Below are 21726 nucleotides of genomic sequence, written 5' to 3' on the forward strand. Positions count from 1 at the left end.
GTATATCTTCAAATGAATTGTCTCAAAAAAAAAAAAAAAAAAATTCTAATTTAACTGTCTTAAAAAAAATATTGAATGGGAAAGAGTAGAGTGACAAGATATGGAGGAAAAAAAGTATAGAAGAGCAACAAAATATTAAGAATTTTTTTTATTTTTATTAACATTTATACACCAGTTTTTCCTGTAGCAAACTTCAACTCATATATCTAGATACTAAAATAGGTTTAGGTTTAAGAATGATGAAAATTTATAATTGTCTTCCCTACAATTGAGGGAAGAAAAGTCATAATTAAAATACTAGAACAATGAAGATTTATTTTTTTTCAAATAGATATTTCAAATTTGAATAAATCTTTCCCTTAAGAATTAAAAAAACAACACAAAAGTAGTCATAATTAGAAAACTAGAACAATGAAGATTGAACAATTCATCAATTTTATTTTTCAAATGGATATTTCAAATTTAAATAAATCTTATTTCAAATTTGAATAAATCTTCCCATCATTTAAGAAGAAAAATATAAAAGTGAAGAAAAACATACAAAGAAGTAGTCATAATTTTAGAAAATTACTTCATCAATTTTTTTTTTTTAAATCAATTATTTTTTAAAATCAATATTTCAGATTTGAATTGTTTTTCAATAAAACAGTTCAATTAATTTTGTTTATTTTGTATCAATATTTTAAATTAATGTCTAAACAGTTTTTCAATTATATTTTTAATTTTAACACAATTAAATATGTTTATTTTATATCAATATTTCAATATTTCAATTATATTCCCAATTTTTTTTTATTTTTTAAATGTTATAATGAACAGTTCATATTTCAATTAAATTGTTTGTGTTCGTTTTGCATCAATCTGAAATATTGATGACTGAACAAATTAATTGTGTTATCTTCACCCTGTTACCAAATGTCAAAAAAGCGAACTGTAACAAATCTATAAGCTCTTTCAAAAGAATTCCAGAAATTCACAATCCAAAAACTGTAGAAAAATATTGAACACTGAGGAGTAGAAGAACACAACATTTGAGAAAAATATATATAGTTTTTATTAACATTTATACACTAGCTTCTCCTGTAGGGAGTATACAAAACTTTGGCTCATATATCTAAATACCAAGTAAGTTTCAACCTAACAACAATGAAGATTATACTTGTCTTACCCTCACTTGGGGGAAGAAAAACAAACACAGAAGTTGCCATAATTAGAACACTTCAACAAACATAAACCAAAAAACCAGAGCAGAAAAAACCCTGGCAGCTTAGTCCACTTCTTCAATCTTGGGGCCAGCACCGCTGCCGGATTCTGCCGCTCCGCCGCCATAGCCTCCAGTCGGGAACTCGTCCGGCATGGGACCGCCGCCAGCTCCCTGGTACATCTTCGCAATAATTGGATTGCAGAGGCTCTCAAGCTCCTTCAATTTGTCTTCAAATTCATCCACCTCTGCAAGCTGATTGCTGTCCAGCCACTCAATCGCCTTGTCGACGGCCGTCTCGATCTTCTGCTTGTCCGCGGGATCCAACTTTCCGGCAAACTTGTCGTCCCGGACTGTATTCCTCATATTGTAGGCATAATTTTCCAGAGAATTCTTGGCCTCAACTTTCTTCTTCAGCTCCTCATCCTCGGCCTTGAATTTCTCGGCGTCATGAACCATTTTCTCGATCTCCTCTTTGCTCAGCCGCCCCTTGTCATTGGTAATGGTGATCTTGTTCTTCACGCCGGCGGTCTTGTCCTCTGCCGAGACATTCAGAATTCCATTCGCGTCAATGTCGAAGCACACATTGATCTGCGGCACTCCCCTGGGGGCAGGCGGGATGCCGGAGAGTTCGAATTTCCCGAGCAGATTATTGTCCCGAGTTCGAGCCCGCTCGCCCTCGTAGACCTGGATCAAAACCCCAGGCTGATTGTCGGAATAAGTGGAGAAAACCTGCTCTTTCTTGGTCGGAATCGTCGTGTTCCTCGGAATGAGGGTTGTCATCACGCCGCCGGCAGTCTCAAGCCCTAAACTGAGCGGAGTAACATCAAGCAACAGCAAATCCTGCACCTTTTCGTTACCCTCGCCACTCAGAATCGCCGCCTGGACAGCCGCTCCATAAGCGACGGCCTCATCAGGGTTTATACTCTTGCAAAGCTCCTTCCCGTTGAAGAAATCCTGCAAAAGCTGCTGCACTTTGGGGATGCGAGTCGAACCCCCGACCAGCACAACCTCGTGGACATTTCCCTTGTCCATTTTGGCATCCCTCAGGCACTTCTCCACAGGCTCCATACACTTCCTAAACAGATCCATGTTCAATTCTTCAAATCTCGCTCTGGTAATAGTAGAATAGAAATCAATACCTTCATAGAGCGAATCAATTTCAATTGTCGTCTGCGCAGTCGAAGAAAGCGTCCGCTTCGCCCGCTCGCAAGCCGTTCTCAGCCGCCGCAAAGCCCTAGCATTTCCCCCAATATCTTTCTTATACTTTCGCTTAAACTCCTGCGCAAAATGATTCACCATTCTGTTATCAAAATCCTCGCCTCCTAAATGCGTATCACCAGCCGTAGCTTTGACCTCAAAAATCCCCTCCTCAATTGTCAGGAGCGACACATCAAAGGTCCCTCCGCCAAGATCAAAGATCAAAATATTCTTCTCCCCTACAGAAGAAGCCTTCTTATCCAGACCATAAGCAATGGCGGCTGCAGTAGGCTCATTAATAATTCTCATCACATTGAGCCCCGAAATAACACCAGCATCCTTCGTGGCCTGCCGCTGCGAGTCATTAAAGTAGGCCGGAACAGTAATAACAGCATCTTTAACAGTTTGCCCCAAATAAGCCTCTGCAATCTCCTTCATCTTGATGAGCACCATGGAAGAAATCTCCTCTGCAGAAAACTGCTTCTCCTCGCCTTTAAAAGTCACCTTAATCATAGGCTTCTCACCAGGGCCAGCCACAACCTTGAAAGGCCAGAGCTTCATGTCACCCTGCACAGAAGGATCAGAAAGTCGCCGCCCGATGAGCCTCTTGGCATCAAAAACAGTATTAGTAGGATTCATGGCGACCTGATTCTTCGCAGCATCACCGATAAGCCGCTCTGTATCAGTAAACGCCACATAGGACGGTGTAGTCCTATTACCCTGATCATTTGCAATGATCTCCACACGATCATGCTGCCATACTCCAACACAACTGTAAGTAGTCCCGAGGTCAATTCCCACTGCCTTTCCTCCGCCCTTTGCCATACTCACCACTCCACTCAAATCTCACAGAAACCAGAAAACAGAAAGCAGAAAATTTCAATGCTATAACCGATCAAATTTAGCTTCTTGAACGATTTTACTTCAGATTGCCTTACAATTTGGGATATGAAACTCGTTTTATAGCTTTCGATTTTCTGCAACCAGAACTTTCTGGAAAGCGGTAGACGGTTCTGCACAGTTCGGGAAAAATCTTGCGGGTTCTTCCCGAATTTGATATCTTAACCGTCAGATTTACATCTGGCTTTTCGTTTGTTAGGGGTCGGAGAGAATTCAGGAAGTTTCCAGAATTTGATAAAGCCTGGTTTTTTTTTTCCCAATTCGAATTTTTTTCTTGGTGGAGGGCGGAAGAATAATTTACGTGGCTTTTTATTGTTCAGCTTATTTTACACGTGTTTTTCTTAGATTTGTAAAATGAGCGCGGGCCCAATTTGTTTTAAAAAATTTGTACGTCCTTTGATTTATTAAGGGTAAAGTCATTATTAGAAGTATTTATATGCAATTAAAGGGGAGAAAAGGATTCCTAGTTTGTGAATTTACCAATAGGTGTGATTAGAGAGCATCAATTTTTGATCACAAATGATTAGAAGTTGTCATTACGAAGTTTTATTTTTAGACTTGAGTTTAGGGGAATGATTGTTATGATGTTTTGTATTTAGTTTTTCAATTAAATATATTAAAAGAATAATTAGTTGAAGAATATATTAATAAAAAATATTATAGTATAATATATGTTTATGAAATACAAAATAAATAAAAATAAATATAATGTGATTGAATTCTATTGTTTGTATGAATAATGACAATAAATGATAATAAAGAACACTCATTTTCAATAATAAATTATAGGTGAATATTTTATAAAACTTAATTAGGTTTGAGTGACACTTTTAGATTATCATTGAATTGTCCTAAAGGTATCATAATTAAATATGCATTTCTACTACTTGGGCCTTATTAACCATTTGGTGAATGCATGCTCAAACCATGACTAACACTTATGTGATAAATATTCTTATTTGTGTTGACATAGAAGCACTCTCACCTGAAGTATGCTAGACTTTGAGTACACTAATTAGGTTGTGCATGAAATGAACACTATGAACACATCAAATACAATATAACCAAGTGCATGGTTTTATATATACAATATGAATATAAAAATGGTAGAACTCTTTTGCAAGATTGTATTATTTATGTTCAAATATTTACTTCAAGAAATTTAATAAGCACTTATGCTAATATTCTAAAATATAGTTTGCATGAATTTGGTATGTATATCTTGAACATGTGTTAATCATAAGACACACTCCAGTTAACTAGATTACACTAACAATTATCCCATCGACACACTTTTTTCTTTCAAAACATATTACACTAACATTTAAAATACAATATTTGTGTGTGTCATGACAAATGAATGTTGGGTTGCTAAGATCTTCTTGATGTAAAACTATTTTTAATCCTTTGAATAGTTATAAAAGTTGGACTAAAAACACAACAACCAAATTTTTTTACAAAACAAAAGAAAAAGAAAAAGTTGAGGAACATCAATCCAAGGAGAGAAAGGAGAGAAGTGATTTTGCTTAGGGAATATTTTCCAAAATTTCTTTTATTTGTGTGAGTCATTGACCTATTGTAATCCTGTAAAATTATTAATGATGTCCTAGATTGCCTCCACATTTGCATTTATTTCTACTTTCTATCATGCTAACAATCCTTACAAATATAACACATATTACTAAACCTTGAAAGAATAATTTAAAGTTCAATGCATACCTTTTATGCTAATTGTAGAGAAATAAACTTGTGCTTTATAGTCTTGACATTAATGAGCACTTGCATATCATCAATTTTTTAATTAAAGTGCTCACTTCATTAGGTTGAAGATCTTTGCATTGAAGTTATTTCTGCAAATCATTAAGTACAACCATTTTTGGGGCTAGCCACACATCTACTAATGATTGCATTTTAATACAAAATTGGTTACATGTCATAAGTTAGTTGCATCTTTGTCATAATAATGACAAGCAACTATGAGGAGATGCAAGATTTCATCCAATTCTACATGGAATGCTAGAATGTCATCATTAAGCTCTTTTTTCTTTTGTTCTTGTTCAAAAAATGTCCTTGGCTTGTGGAACTACAACACTTGAAAATGGAAATGGATGGGCTCATAGGATAGATCTTCACTTGCAAATGACATAGGTGGATGCAATACAATGGGAAACGTTGTGACTCAATATGAGAGTGCCAAATTTTACTTGATTCTTGGCTCACTTCTACATTTAGGCCTCATTTTCTCATCATATGAAGACAATATGAGAAATCTTTATATGGATTTCATTTGTCAAATTTACCTAACTCTTGGTCTCCTTCAACCCCCATGTTCCTATCATATGTTGGAAGTTGCACAAATGTCCCAAAAGTTCTAAGGGTGGAGGTTTTATGTTCAAATTTCAAAGATGGGTAAGTGCAAAAACATGAGGGACCAAAAAGAGGCCATGACACTTTCCCCCCCCCTAGTAAATAGAATGCAAGTGCATTATAACACACTTGTATTATGTTATATTTAAAAGAAAAAAAACCCAGGCTAAGCTCATTTTAACTTGGCCTCTTAAGAAATTATGGTTTACAACCCTTTTTTAGTGCAATCACATTGTTGGATAGCCTTTTCATCACTATTTGTCCATGAAATTTCCACCATAATGTTGTCATGACATCACCAAGGTCAAATTTTTTTTTAGTTTTTAAGTGTAAAAATTGATTAAATAGATAGATTTGATTATTTTTTTGAATTTTTTTAAGAATTGAGAATGCACCACTTGTTGATCAAAACCATCATTCACCTATTCATGAAAATTCTACTAAAGAATAAGCAAAAAACCCCTCCAACAATGCCTCAACATCCTCCTAGGATGCAAGAAAATATATTGTCAAATAGAAAAAAAAGAGAGAGAAATTGAAGCAATAATTGGAAGGTTGAGAGACCCAAACAATAAACTTCCATAGGTCTACCCTCATTGCTTCACTAGAATCAATTGTTTGTCACATAGCATTTGTGAGTGGTCAAATTAACACTTGGTCAAACAAGAGGGAAGAAAAAAGATCATTTTATGCGGAAAATCATCTTATGACTAAATTAAATTAACTCAAAAAAATATTGAAATTTGACTTGTGTACATTATTCATTGACCCACAAACCAATGCACCCATTTACAATGCTTGTAGGAGGTTCTCTATCCACTAGTGCCACCACTAAGGGACAAGGAATAATTTTTGGGATAGGTGGTCGATGGTTTTTTTACCATCCTCCATGCAATAACAATGAGGTTTTACAATAATTTTTGAGGAATCTCTATTGTGAGTTTTCCCTCAATGAGATCCTAAATTACTTTGACATGTAAGAGTTCCAAGGTAGAGGTGGGGCACTGCATAGAACAAAGGGGGTGCACAACATGCCTAAAACCAAGCATTGAGACCCCTAGTTAGACTAAATTTTTAACATGTCACCATCCCTTCCTTTGTAAAGGAGGGCGTTGAGGTCTAGACTCTACAATCCATTATCTTGCTCAATCAGGACCATTTATAGCACACTAGGCCTCTAGCACAAGGCGATGTGGGTGAGTCTTCTAGTCCTCAAATTTCACCTCACTTATGTCAAAATTGTAGGTATCTTTGTGTTCATGGGTTTGAGGATTATCAAGATGCACATTTCTAGTAGGACACATTTATATTGCGTGGGATGGTCTTGAGAGATGAGTTGCTAACTAAAACATATGGCATTGATACTCAGTTATATTTGAACATGAGAAAATTCAATTTATTATCTTATTTTAAAATGTAAGATTAACTACATTAAGTAAAATTTATTATAATAAAATTTTAGGGTCATTTGTTAGGGGTTAGAGAGAATTTAGGAAGTTTCCAAATTTTGATTAAGATTGGTTTTATTCCCAAATTTGAATTTTTTTTCTTGGTGGAGGGCAGAAGAATAATTTATGTGGCTTTTTTTTGTTCGACTTATTTTACACATGTTTTTCTTAGATTTGTAAAATGAGTGCAAGACCAATTTTTTAATATTTTTGAATGTCCTTCAATTTAAAATTAAGGGTAAAGTCATTATTAGAAGCTTTAACATGCAATTAAAAGGGAGAAAAGGATTCCTAGTTTGTGAATTTACCAAGAGTTGTGATTAGAGAGATTGTTTTTTTATCACAAATGATTAAAAGTTGTCATTATGAACTTTTCTTTTTACACTCTGAATTTAGGGGAATGATTGTATTTATATTTTCAATTAAATGTATTAAAAAAATATTTTGTTAGAAAATATATTAATGAAACATATTATTGTATACGCATGTATGGAATAAAAAAATTAAAATTAAAGATAATGTGATTGAATTCTATTGTTAGTACAGATAGTAATGAGAGTAAATGATAATAAAGAACAATCATTTTAAATAATAAATTATTTATGGATATTTTATAAAAGTTAATTAGGTTTAAGTTGCACTTCTAGATTATTACTGAATGGCTCATAAGGTATCATAATTAAATATAGATTTCTATTTCTTGGGCCTCATTAACCTTTTCGTGAATGCATGCTTGGACCATGACTTACACTTAGGTGATAAATATTCCTGTGTGTGTTGACATAAAAGCAATCTCACTTGAGTATGTTAGAGTTTGAGTACCCTCGTGAGACTATGCATGTAATGAACACTATGTACACACCAAAGACAATATAATAGAATGCATGGTCTTATATATACAATATGAATTTAGAAAAATGGTAGAAACTTGTTACAACGTTATATTATTTAACACTTTACTTCAAGAAATATAGTAAGCACTTAATCCAATACTCTAAAATATAGCTTTCATGATTTTGGTATGAATAACAATGCAAACCCATGCAAAAATATATGGAAAATATCTAAACAAATCTTGCATGCATGAATCATAAGACACTCTAGTTAACTAGATTGCACCAACAATTATCCTATCAACACACTTTATCATTTTAAAACATATTACACTAACATTTAGATTACAATATTTGTGTGTGGTATGACGAAGGAACATTAGGGCATTAAGATCCTCTTGATGCAAAACTCTTTTTAATCCTTTGAGTAGTTATTAAAGTTGGACTAAAAACACATACACCCCAAAAAATTACAAACAAAAGAATAAGAAAAAGCCGACGAGCATCAATCCAAGGAGAGGAGTGATTTTGCCTCCAGAGAAAAAGGGAACACTTTCCAAGATTTCTTGTATTTGTGCGTGTTTGACCTACATATGGTAATCCTCAAAATTTGGTACACTTATTAATGATGTCCTAGATTGCTTGGACACATTTGCATTTGTTGATACTTTTGGTTTCCTTCACCCTCCATGTTCCTATCATGTGTTGGAAGTTGCACAAAAGTACCAAAAGTTTAAAGGGTGGAGGTTTTATGTTCAAATTTGAAATATGGGTAAGTTTAAAAAGATGAGAGACCAAAAAGTGGCCACGATACTTTCAACTCCCTGCTAAATAGAATGCAAGTGTAGTACAGTGTGCTCATTTTATGATATATTTAAAAGAAAAAAACTTAGGTTGAGCTCATTTTAACTCGACCTTTTAATAAATTATGGTTTACAACCCTTTTTGAGTGCACTCACATTGTAAAACCTTTTCCATCAACGTTTGGGTAAGTGCACCAAGATGGTGAACAAAAAGGGGGGTATAAGTGGCCACTTTTTTTTGAAAACAGGTAAACTTGAACTTCAAAGAGATATTTGAAGGTCATGCACTCAAAACTAGGAGTTGAGAAAATAATAAGAATTGTAGTACTCTGAATCTAGTTTCTAAATTACTAAAGTTTTTTAAAATTGGATAATATTAAGAGGGTCAAACCTCTCGCGCACAAAAAACTATTCTTGATTTTTTCAGAAAAACATAACATAGCTATTTTCGTGCGCTGCACAAAATATATAGATAGATTTAGCATTTTTCAAAATCCTTTGGTAGGATGATAGGTAAGAGTTAGATCTAGAAGTTGTGTATTTTTTTGTAATTTTTAATTGAGTATTTTTTTTAAATGAGTTTTTGGAGTGATCGTGTCCTGAAAATTTGGTACCTGTTCGTGCATTGGGCATAACTTCCATCAAAATAATCGAAAATGCAAACTTATTTTTTTTAAAGTGTATATAATCTAGTGTAGAACAATAATATGTAATTTATTGAATTTGGCCAAGTATATCAAAAGTTATTAAAAAAATGGTAGACATATGTCTGTGAAAACTGTCAAGGCACTAGTAAAGAAAATTAAAGTTTACTATGCTAATGTTGTCCAAAAATAGAAAAATTTATATGGTCAAAAACCTGAGAAGATGTGAGAGATTATGGTGGTAATTTTAGAGATACCCACTTGATCATTTGTAAACCTGATGACAACGAAGTCAAGAAATCATGTTGGAAGATGAAAAAATGTGTAAAGGGACAAAAATGGGGGGAAAATGGGATTGCAAGCCTTAGGGTCGTTTGCCAACCCTCTTACCAAGCCAAAACCTGCAAGGGTTTTGAAAAACAAAAAGTACTATTCACAGTTCTACATAACTCGTATGGGTTATGTCAAACTAAAACCACTATTTTGTGTTTCACAAAACCTGTACGGGTTATGAAAACATAATAATGTATGCTTGTAAACAACATTTACTACACATATGTATAGGCATACATATAAAATATGTTTATCTATGTATATATGCATATCTATAGTTATATATACATAATATAGTTATATAGATATATGTATATATCTTTGTATACATTCATGTCTCTCTTGTTTTCCTCTCTCTATCTCTTGTCTTCCTTCCCCATCACCGTCTCTATCTATTTTGAGCCCTAATTATCTTCCTCGAGTTCTATCTCACTTCTCTCCCCCTCACACTTCTCTCTCTTCCAAGTCTCTCACCCTTTTCTTGTTCTCGTTCTCTCTCTACCTCATGTCTCTCACCCTCTCCTCCTTGTCCTACTCTCTCTCTCTCTCTCATTATCCTATCCTATTCTCACCCTCTCCCCCTTCTCTCTCTTTCTCTCCCCCTCCCTCCTCTCCCTCCCCCTCTCATTATCTTATTCTATTCTATCTCTCCCCCTCCCCCCCCCCCCCTTCTCTCTCTCTCTCTCTCTCTTTCTCAATATCCGTCTCTCTCCCTCTCCCCCTCTCCTTTTCCCAATTTCTCTCCCCCCCTCTCGTTTGTTGGCATTTGCATGAAGATTGCATTAATGATATGTTATGTTGTCATTGATGTCAATTAACCGGTAATGATATTGTTGTAATGATGTTTTCTAACCAGTAGAAAGAGCTAGTGAAGGAAACTATAACTCGATGAATACTAAGGGGGGGGGGGTGAATTAGTATGCCAAAAAATACTGTAAACAAACTTTAAACAGTTTAGAAGATAACTGGTACAACAGATTCACTAATAAACCGGTTAAGATAAATGCAAACCAAATAGAAAACAAAGCATTCACCCACAAGAGCACAATCATCATAACACAAGATACTTGACGTGGAAACCCAAATGGGAAAAACCACAGTGAGTAGAAACTCACAAGTAAGTATCTGTAGAATAGTAATCAGACTGGTTAAGGTCATACAATGTTCTTCACCAGAATAGATCCTATTAGGAATCTAGATCTCTGTTAGTAGATAAGTCCTGTTAAAGACTACCTTGTTAAAGCATTTCAGTAAGTCCTGTTAAAGACTACCTTGTTAAAGGATTTCAGATCCACAGTTGTGAACCACCTTGTTAGAGGATTTACAAAGGCTTTGCTGGGCCTACCCGGTTAAGGGTTTCAGACTTGTCGAAGATATAAGTAATCAACAAGTGAATGATCTAGCTAATAGCACAGTCTGCTTAATTAGATCCTTGACAGCTCCCTGTTAATGCATTTCAACATTACTTCAGTCTTCAATATCTCCACACTCTGTCTCTTCACACAAACCTTATCTTCTCTGCAATGATCGCACATAACCATTTCAATTCTATATCTCACATATCACACATCTCTCATGCAAACCCTAGACATGATGTCCTTATAAAGGAAACTGATTTCATGTCAGTCCAATAGGATTAGACTACAAGTTCCTAGGTTCAGTGTATCTAGACACATTTGGTAACACGACACAAAAACACCGCCAAAGTGTCGGTGGATGATAACTCATCACACATTATAGTAATACTGGTTGGTAACTCATCACAGAGTAATACCGGTTGGTAACTCATCACAGAGTAATACCGGTTAATACAATATACCAATTACCGGTTGTCAAAAATGAAGACTGGTAGATCGTAGTGTTCTGATCAAAAGTTAACTACTGCTTGGTTCCTTCGTACCGCTTGAGCTCCTCGAACCGCTTGGGGTCTTCGTACCGCTTGTGGTCTTCATACAATTTGTGACCGGTAAACCATTTTATGCAAAACACCGATAGTCTAAAGACTATACATTCAATAATACACAATACCGGTTGGAACAATTACCCGTTGAGCATAACTCATACATCAAGAAAGTGTGTGTCCATCAATGACAATCAAAACATCATCAAAATGCCAACATAATCAGTAGGACGAATTTGTGGAGTGAATCGGTATTGCTATGTATTGGAGAGTTGAACTAGTAAGCCCTACCTGTTGATTTGATAAACCCTAACCGATTAAGTTTAGTGAATTGGTTATATTGGTTTATGATCTGATAATAAGTGGTAATGATTATGACACGTATGATTACTGTATGAAGAGAGTTTTAAAGTGATTTTGGTGCGTTGATGAAATGGTTTTTGTCTAGGGAACGAGCAAGTATATTGCATGTAATGCAAAGCGCGCGATGAGTTACTGAGTTTGATGAAGCGGTGATCAAGGAGAGGTCGAGGATTTATTGATTGATGTTCAGAGATTGAAATGTAATCGAACAGTCATACTTGAACCGATTTGTTTGTAATCTCTATGAGAGAATTAAGTTTTTGTTGTGTTACTGACCTAATTGATTTGTTTATAAGGTCGATGAGTTGTTTAGTTTCAGAGTTGGAAAAGTTTTAGTTGAGTGTGTGGTTGCCGAACCAGATAATGTATCTACAGTTTGAGTAAAGGAAGATAGGAGCATGAAAATGATCTAAACAAGCAGGTGTAGTGGTATTGAAATAGATCAGTAAACTCCTGTTGTTTTCTAACAATTACAACAAAATGAAATCCCCTAACCGGGTAAGCTCTATCAAGCTTGGTGCTATTGAAATCCTCTAACCAGGTGATCCATTAGCTTGGATTTCAAATCCTCTACCGAGGTTACTCCTTACAGGGTATTTCTTCTAATAAGGCATTATAGTCAATCCCTTAACCGGGTGGTCCTTAATAGGATTTGTTCTTAACAGGACTTTTGTAAAGCTTTAACAGGCTAGGCTCCTAACAGGGCAAACTTCAGAAGAGTTCAAATAGTTATCTTGTGAGTCTCATCTCACCATGGTTTTTCCCATTTGTGTTTCCATGTAAAAAATATTGTGTCAAGTGGTGAATGTTTTTGTGGTTGTGTTCATATGGTTGATTTTCTTAACTACTTAATCCACTTTGATAAGTCATGATAACTAGAAACATTGTGAAATAAAGTTTTACTTATGTCAGTAAAAGCATTTGGATGTTTATGAGTTTGAAGTTGTTTACTGTTAGTTTGTTGTAACAGTCAACTGGTTTATCTTGAAGGTTTTTTAATCTTGACAGTGATATTGCATTGATAGTTCTAAGTTTACTTTGAGAGATTGATTTTGAGATTGGTGAAGTTAGTATCAGTTTTTCTATCTATCGATTCACTCCTCCTCTCAGTAGTTGACCAGATTCTTATTCTTTCATCCTACCATCAATTGGTATCAGAGCTTGCCAGGTCCTCTAAGGTCTAAGCCTAATAGTTTGAGGTAAAGTTCTTGCAGATCATGATGAAGAAGGAAGGTCCAAAGTTTAATAGAGAGAACTATAGGATATGGAGTGATAGGATGAAAATTTATATCAAGAGTCTAGGAAATCAATACTAGGAACATGTTGTTACTGAATATGTTGCACCTAGTGGGATTATGACCGATGATCAGAAGAAAGAGCAACAAGAAAACAATCAAGCATTAGAGGCTATTATCAGTTCTTTGTCTGATGCAGAGTATTTATATGTTCATGGTTTAGAGACTGCATATGAGGTATGGAAAAAACTTGAAGAGATTTATAGTTGTGATGAACATGTTAAGATTGCTAAAGAAGAGAGTCTAAGAGGGAAGTTTGATGACATGCGGCTGGCTGAAGGTGAGAATATCCAATAGTATGGTCAAAGGATAAAAGAGATAGTTGGTGAAATTAAGAGTGCAGGAGGTAAAGTGGAAGATGCCACAATGATCAGTAAGGTACTGATAACCTTGCTACCGGTCTACGCTATCCAAGTTGCAGCCATTCAAGAGATAAAGTCTATTGACAAAACTAAGGTAACCCTTGACCCCATCATTGGAAAGCTTACTGCTTTTGAATTAAATGGTTATGATGGTAGTATACAAAAATATGAGTATGAATTTAGAGATTCTATTTCTAACCCATCTATGAGGAAACGTAGAGATGGCAGTCACAATTATGAATCTAGATCCAACAGAGAAGCTGACGATGAAGACAATTTAGTTGAGCTTGAAGTATTGTTGGCCAAGTGGTTGCCAAGAGGTACTGGTAAATATAGAGGTAAATTACCTTTGAAATGTTTTGCATGCAACAAGATTGGACACATAGCTACTAATTGTCCTAATGGTGATAATGAGCACAAACAAGAGAAATTCAAGAAGTATAAGGGTAAAGGCAAAAGAGATTGTCTTATTGTTGTTGATGGTGGTATCACTGATGAGGAATCTGATGGTGATGCTAATGAAGATATTGTGTTTGTAGCCATTAAAGAGGACATATTTGATAAGAAGGCATTAGTGTCTTGAATGGATAACTCTGATGATTGGATCATTGGTAGTGGTTGTTCACATCGCATGACCGATGATCGGAGCAAATTTCTTTCTTTGAATAAATTTGATGACGGAGTTGTAAGATTTGGTAATGAATCACCTTGCATGGTTAAAGGTAAGGGAACTATTTATCTTAATGGAAAGAGCAGTGCAAATGATGTCTACTGGTTTGAAGGTTTAAAGCACAATCTTTTGAGTGTGGCACAACTCAATGACAGAGGATATCCATTGGAGTTTAAGAATGGTATATGCAAAATCTATGGGAGCAAAGGTGAACTGATTGCAACCGAGAATAAAACTAAAGGTAACCTGTTTCAACTTAATCCTAAAGTCAACAACTGTTTAATTGCAAAGATAGATGATAGTTGGCTTTTGCATAGGAGATTTTGTCATATAAACTTTGATAACATTATTAAAGCGAGTAAGTCCAAGACAGTGAGAGGTTTGCCCCAGTTGTACAAACCGGTGAATGCTCTATGTAAGGAATGTTGGTTAGGAAAGATGACATCCTCAACTTTCAAGAACAAATCTTTTTCAACGGAACATCTGTTAGATTTGGTTCATACAGATCTTTGTAGACCAATAAGGACAAAAAGTATTCAAGGTGATATATATTTTATGATCTTCACTGATGATTGCTCAAGGATGATGTGGGTCACATTCTTGAAGGATAAGACTAAATCTTTTAGTAAGTTCAAGGCATTCAGGGCCTTATCTGAAAAGGAGAGCGGTAAGAAGATAAAGTGTCTGAAGATTGATCAAGGCGATGAATTTACTTATGAGGAATTCACTAGATATGTGAAGAAAATGGTATCGAAGGACAACTTTCTACACCGAGGACACCACAACAGAATGGTATCGTAGAGAGAAATAACTGGTCAGTTGATGAAGCTGATAGGACAATGTTGATACAAGGAGGTGTAGCGAAAACTTTTTGGGGAGAAGTTGCCAGCACAACTATCTACACTATGAACCGGATTCTGGTAAAGAGAGGTAAGGACAAGACTCCTTATGAATATTGGTATGGTATATCACCTAATGTTAGTTATTTTAAGATATTTGGAAGAAAATGTTTTATTAAAAGAGGTGATTATGTTAGCAAATTTGAGGCTAAAAGCGATGAAGGTATATTTCTTGGTTATTCCACCAAGAGTAAGGCCTACAAGTGTTTTAACAACCAGACACAAAGAATTATTGAGAGTGCTGATGTTCGAGTGGATGGATATCCTGAAGTCTCAGAGGGAACCAATTTAGAGAAAAAGGATGAAGATCCTTGCATTCTGTTTTTGGAACTAGAAACTTTGAAACTTGAAACTGGTAAAGAAAATACTGATGTACTAGTTCAACCAGAACAGATAAATCAGAAGAAGATGATGATAATGAAGAAGATGAACCTGAAGATAATGGTCATGCTATTCCGAGATATGTGAGACTCAATCACAGTCTTGAGCAGATTTATTGGAGATAACAATGCTAGAGTACTAACCAAAAGAAGAATCAGAGAGAATTCTTGCATGATTCTCACTATTGAACCAAAAACTGCTAAGGAAGCATTTGGTGATGATCATTGGGTTAAAGCTATGGAGGAGGAACTAGATCAAATTGAGAAGAAAAACACATGGACCCTAGTACCCCAGCCGGTAAATAAAAATGTGATAGGTACTAAGTGGATATTCAGGAACAAGTTGAATGAAGATGGTGTTGTAGTTCGCAAGAAAGCTAGGTTGGTTTGCAAAGGTTAGGTACAAGAGGAAGGAGAAGATTATGGTGAGAATTTTGCACCAGTGGAAAGACTGGAAGGTGTCAAAACTTTAATTGCATTTGTAGCACATAAAAAATCCAAGGTATACCAGATGGATGTTAAGTCAACATTTTTGAATGGGATACTATAAGAAGAAGTATACATTGAGCATATAGATGGTTATGCTTTGACTGATGAGAAAGACATGGTATGCAGAGTGCATAAGGATTTATAAGGATTAAAGCAAGCACCAAGAGCATGGTATGAAAGGCTTCATACACATCTGATGAAGATAGGTTTTCTAAGAACCAATGAAGATAGAAACATATATCTCAAATCTGAAGGAGATAAAATAATGGTCAGCGAAGTATTTGTAGATGATATCATATTTGGAGGTAATGATGACATGAGAAATGATTTTGCAAATGAAATGAAAAATGAGTTTGAAATGTCTCTACTAGGAGAAATAAAATTTTTCATAGGCTTGCAAATACAACAAATGAAGAATGGTATTTTCATCACATAGTCTAAGTATGTGAAAGAGGTTTTGAAGACATTTGGTATGAGTGACTGTAAACCAGTTGGGAAACCAATGATTACAGGTTGTAATTTTTCTAAGGAATATGAATCCACATCTTTTGATGAGAAGGAATATAGGTCAATGATTGGAAAATTGCAATATGTTGTTCACAACAGACCGGATATAGCTCATGCAACTGGCCTAGTTTCTAGATTCCAGAAGAATCCTAAGGAAACACATTTGATAGCAACCAAGAGGATTTTTAGATATTTGAAAGGTACTGTTGAGTATGGATTATGGTATCCACATCGAGGAAATTTTGACTTGAAGGTGTACACAGATACAGATTGGGCAGGAAATGTTGATGACAGGAAAAGCACAACCAGTGGAGCATTTTTTCTTGGAGGAAGACTTGTTTCATGGAGCAGTAAGAAGTAGAGTTGTACATCACAATCTACTGCTGAAGCTAAGTATGTTGCAACTTACATGAATTGTACCTAGACTATTTGGATGAGGCACATTTTGGAAGGTTTTAAGATGAATATTTCAGAATCAGTAAAGGTCTTATGTGATAATACAAGTGCCATAAATATTTCCAAGAATCCTATTTTGCATGCACGAACCAAGCATATTGAATTGAAGTATCATTTCTGAAGGGAGAAAGTGCATAGTAAAGATGTGATCTTGGAGCATGTTTCTACCAAGAAGAAACTTGCAAATATCTTTACTAAACCTCTTCCTAAGACTACTTTTGAGTATCTTAGAAGTCAGCTAGGGGTTATACCCCTTCATGAGGTCAATTGAGCATGATGTGGATTACATCAGTCCCAGAGCTACTTGCAGAACTTTACAACATGATTGGTGTAGAAGTGGAGTTATTCCACAGGGGGAGCATCACATTCCAAGCTGTTGATGCTAAACAGTGAAATTTGACATTGCATGTTTTACTTTCAATTTGGCATTGCTGTCAAAGGGAGAGAAGAACTATGTGATTTGTATGGTTGACATAGAGAAGGAAGACAAGGTGAATACTTGGTAATGTAAACCATGATTCCTATTCACAATCACAAAAATCAATGGTATTGATACTTGTATTGCCATCAATGCCAAAGGGGGAGATTGTTGGCATTTTCATGAAGATTGCATTAATGATATGTTATGTTGTCATTGATGTCATTTAACCGATAATGATATTGTTGATATTGTTGTAATGATGTTTTGTAACTGGTAGGAAGAGCTAGTAAAGGAAACTATAACTGGTAGGAAGAATTTGTGGAGTGAACCGGTATTGCTATGTATTGGAGAGTTGAACCGGTAAACCCTACCTGTTGATTTGGTAAACCCTAACCGATTAAGTTTGGTGAATTGGTTATATTGGTTTATGGTCTGATAATGAGTGGTAATAATTATGAAACACATGATTATTGTATGAAGAGAGTTTTAAAGTGATTTTGGCGCGTTGATGAAACAATTTTTGTCTAGGGAATGAGCAAGTATATTGCATGTAATGCAAAGTGCGTGATGAGTTACTAAGTTCGATGAAGCAGCGATCAAGGAGCAGTCGAGGCTTTCTTGATTGATGTGGAGAGATTGCTATGTAATCCAATGGTCATACTTGAACCGACTTGTTTGTAATCTCTATGAGAGAATTAGGTTTTTGTTATGTTATCGACCTAATTGATTTGTTTATAAGGTCAATGAGTTGTTTAGTTTTAGAGTTGGCAAAGTTTTAGTTGAGTGTGTGGTTACCGAACCAGATAATGTATCTACAGTTTGAGTAAAGGAAGATAGGAGCATGAAAAGGATCTGAACAAGCAAGTGTAGTTCTATTCAAACACATCAACAAACTCTTGTTGTTTTCTAACAATTACAATAGATTGAAATCCCCTAACCGGGTAAGTTGTAACAAGTTTGGTGCCATTCAAATCCTCTAACCAGGTGATCCATTAGCTTGGATTTCAAATCCTCTACTGAGGTTACTCCTTACAGGGTATTGCTTTTAACAAGGCATTATAGTCAATCCCTTAACCGAGTGGTCCCTAACAATATCTGTTCTTAATAGGACTTTTGTAAAGCTTTAACAGGCTAGGCTCCTAACAGGGCGAACTTCAGAAGAGTTCAGATAGTTATCTTGTGAGTCTCATCTCACCATGGTTTTTCCCATTTGGGTTTCCACGTCAAAACTATTGTGTCAAGTGATGAATATTTTTGTGGTTATGTTCATATGGTTGATTTTCTTAACTACTTAATCCACTTTGATAAGTCATGATAACCGGAAGCATTGTGAAATGAATTTTTTCTTATGTCAGTAAAAGCATTTGGATGTTTATGAGTTTGAATTTGTTTACTGTTAGTTTGTTGTAATAGTCAACCGGTTTATCTTGAAGGTTTTTATCTTGACAGTGATATTGCATTGATAGTTCTAAGTTTACTTTGAGAGATTGGTTTTGAGATTGGTGAAGTTAGTATCAATTTTTCTATCTACTGATTCACCCCCCCTCTCAGTAGTTGACATGATTCTTATCCTTTCATCATACCATCATCCTCTCTCTCTCTCTCTCTCTCTCTCTCTCGCTCTCTCTCTCTCTCTCTCCATCTCTCCCTCTCCCTCTCCCTCTCCCCCTCTCCTTTTCCCAATCCCCCCCCTCTCTCTCTCTCTCTCTTTGTCTCTCTCCCTTTTCCTCTCTGTCCCTCTCCCCCTCTCCTTTTCCTAATCTCTCTCTCTCTCTCTCTCTCTCTCTCTCTCTCCCCCCACTTCCTACTTGGTTTCTAGTTCTACATAACCTGTATGGGTTATGCATAACTAAGGACAAAACTTCCTCAAAACCCGCACAGGTTTTGAGGAATTTTTTAATTTATTTTTAATTGTTTTTGGATAGGCTTGGTGTTACCAAGCCTAACACATTTTTGAATTTCTAGAACATGCACAGGTTATGAAAAAATTCATTTTTTTTTGCATATGGCCACTTTTCTGTCCACCATCTTGGTGCACTTATTCGTTTGTCCATCAATTTTCCACCAAAATGTTGTCACAACATCACTAAGGTAAAAAAATGTGAGTTAATTTAGTTTTTAAGTGTGAAAATTGATTAAATAGATATATTTACTAGTTTTTTTGGGTGGTTTTTTCTAAGAATTGAGAATACACCACTAGTTGATCAAAACTCTCATTCACCTATTCATAAAACATCTACTAAAGAACAACTACAACAAACCCCTCCAACAATGCCTCGACATCCTCCTAGGATGCAAGAAAATATGTCTAGTCAAATAAAAAACAAAAGAGAAATTGAGGCAACAACTTGAAGGTTGGGAGACCCAAACAACAAACTCCTATAGGTCTACCCTCACCACTTCACTAGAATCAATTATATTTGACATAGTATTTGTGATTGGTCAGGTTAATAGTTGGTCAAACACGAAGGAATAAAAAAGATCATTTTATGTGGAACAATCATCTTATGACTAAATTAAATTAAAAAATATTGAAATTTGACTTGTTTATATTATTCATTGATCCACAAATCAATGCACCCATACATAATTCTTGAAGGAGGTTCCCTATCCATTGGTGCCACCACCAAGGGATGAGGAATGATTTTTGGGATAGGTGGTTGATGGTTTTTTACCATCCTTCATGCAATAACAATGAGGTTTCACAATAATTTTTGAGGAATTTCAATTTTGAGTTTCTCCTCAATGAGATCCTAAATTACTTTGACATGTAAGAGTTCCAAGGTAGAGGTGGGGCTCTGCATAGAACAAAGTGAGGGCACAATGTGCCTAAAACCAAGAATCGAGGCCCCTAGAAAGACAAGAGTTTTAACTTGTCACTATCCATATCTTTGTAAAGAAGGTTATTGAGGTTGAGACTCTATAATCCATTATCTTGCTAATATAGGACCTTTTGTAGCATACTAGGCCTCTAGCATAGGGTGATGTGGGTGAGTCTTCTAGGCCTTGAAGTACGCCGAGTACTTATGTCAAAATTGTGGGTATCTTTGTGTTCATGGGTTTGAGGATTATCAAGATGTGCATGGCTAGTGGGAGGACACATTTATATTGCCTGGGATGGTTCTGAGAGATGGGTTGCAAACTAAAACATATTGCATTGATAGTCAAGTATATTTGAACAAGATAAAATTTAATTTATTATATTTTATTTGATTAACTACATTAAGTTAAATGTATTATAATAAATTTTTAGGACCTCAAAGTGCTCACCATGTGTCTAGTGGCCCTCCACCTTATGATTACAAGATGATGTCAAGTCCACAAGTATGTTACTAGTAAAGGAATAATGAAAATAGTACATATGAATATTTTAACCTTATGTTTATGGTAATAGTATAACTTGTAGACACCTAAAAATGTCCTAGCCTAATTAAATAAATATTTTTATTTATTTAATTATTTTGTCCTAAGTCTTTTATTAATTAAATAGATTTTTATTTATTTATTTAATTCGCTATTCTTCTTCTAATCTTTTTGATTTAAATAAATATTTTTATTTATTTAAATTATCCTTTCTTTAAATTAAATAAATATTTTATTTAATTAATTGGCCCCACTTCTTCTATTAATTAAATAGATCTTTATCTGTTTAATTAATTCATTAGCTTTTTCCCTCCGACACGTCATTTATCTCTTGATTTTATCTTAACCACCCCCTTCATATTTTATCATTTTCTATACCCTCCCTTTAATCCTTGTCGGCCATTTATCCTTTCACCTCTTAATCTTATCTCTTTATTTTCTAAGGTGTCTTCTATATAAGAGGATTCCTTCGTCCTTTCATATCCCTAACTAATGCATCTAATCAACCTTCAAGTGATTAAGCAATCAAGTGTCTACACAACCACAATCCATTCCTTGTTGAGATCTTGTGCACATACAAAATCTGAGAGCAATCATATCAAGAAAGATCAATGGAGATAGGAAACAATGAAGGTCAAACCCTACTAAGCATGTGAATTGTATAATCTATTATGTTTTGATTTTTTTTCATGTTTTAGGTTCTTCATTGGTGTATGGTGGATTCTTAATTGTAGAACTAGGTTTTTATTTGGTTAGATATTTGTTGGTTTTACAATAGTTTATCACTCCATTTTTTTACCGTATACATAACTCACATGGGATGTTGAATAGGTTAATGTTGGGCCTTTGTGATTAGCACCTGTCAGTTAGAGTAGTAATGCAAGTTTTACCA

At 35.2% G+C, this 21726-nt stretch overlaps 1 protein-coding gene across 1 annotated transcript; it reads right to left on the reverse strand.

Annotated features, from left to right (window-relative positions):
* Positions 1-1015: 1015 nt before the first annotated feature.
* LOC131077812 (heat shock cognate 70 kDa protein) lies at positions 1016-3500 on the reverse strand. Its single transcript, XM_058015376.2, has one exon. The coding sequence runs from the start codon at positions 3224-3226 to the stop codon at positions 1268-1270; it is 1959 nt and encodes a 652-aa protein (XP_057871359.2). The 5' UTR covers positions 3227-3500; the 3' UTR covers positions 1016-1267.
* Positions 3501-21726: the final 18226 nt, after the last annotated feature.

Source organism: Cryptomeria japonica, chromosome 10 (assembly GCF_030272615.1).
Source record: "Cryptomeria japonica chromosome 10, Sugi_1.0, whole genome shotgun sequence".
Lineage (NCBI taxonomy): Eukaryota > Viridiplantae > Streptophyta > Pinopsida > Cupressales > Cupressaceae > Cryptomeria > Cryptomeria japonica.

Excerpts from the sequence above, each read along its gene's own strand:
- LOC131077812 (XM_058015376.2), bottom strand. The coding sequence starts at position 3,226 with ATGGCAAAGGGCGGAGGAAAGGCAGTGGGAATTGACCTCGGGACTACT.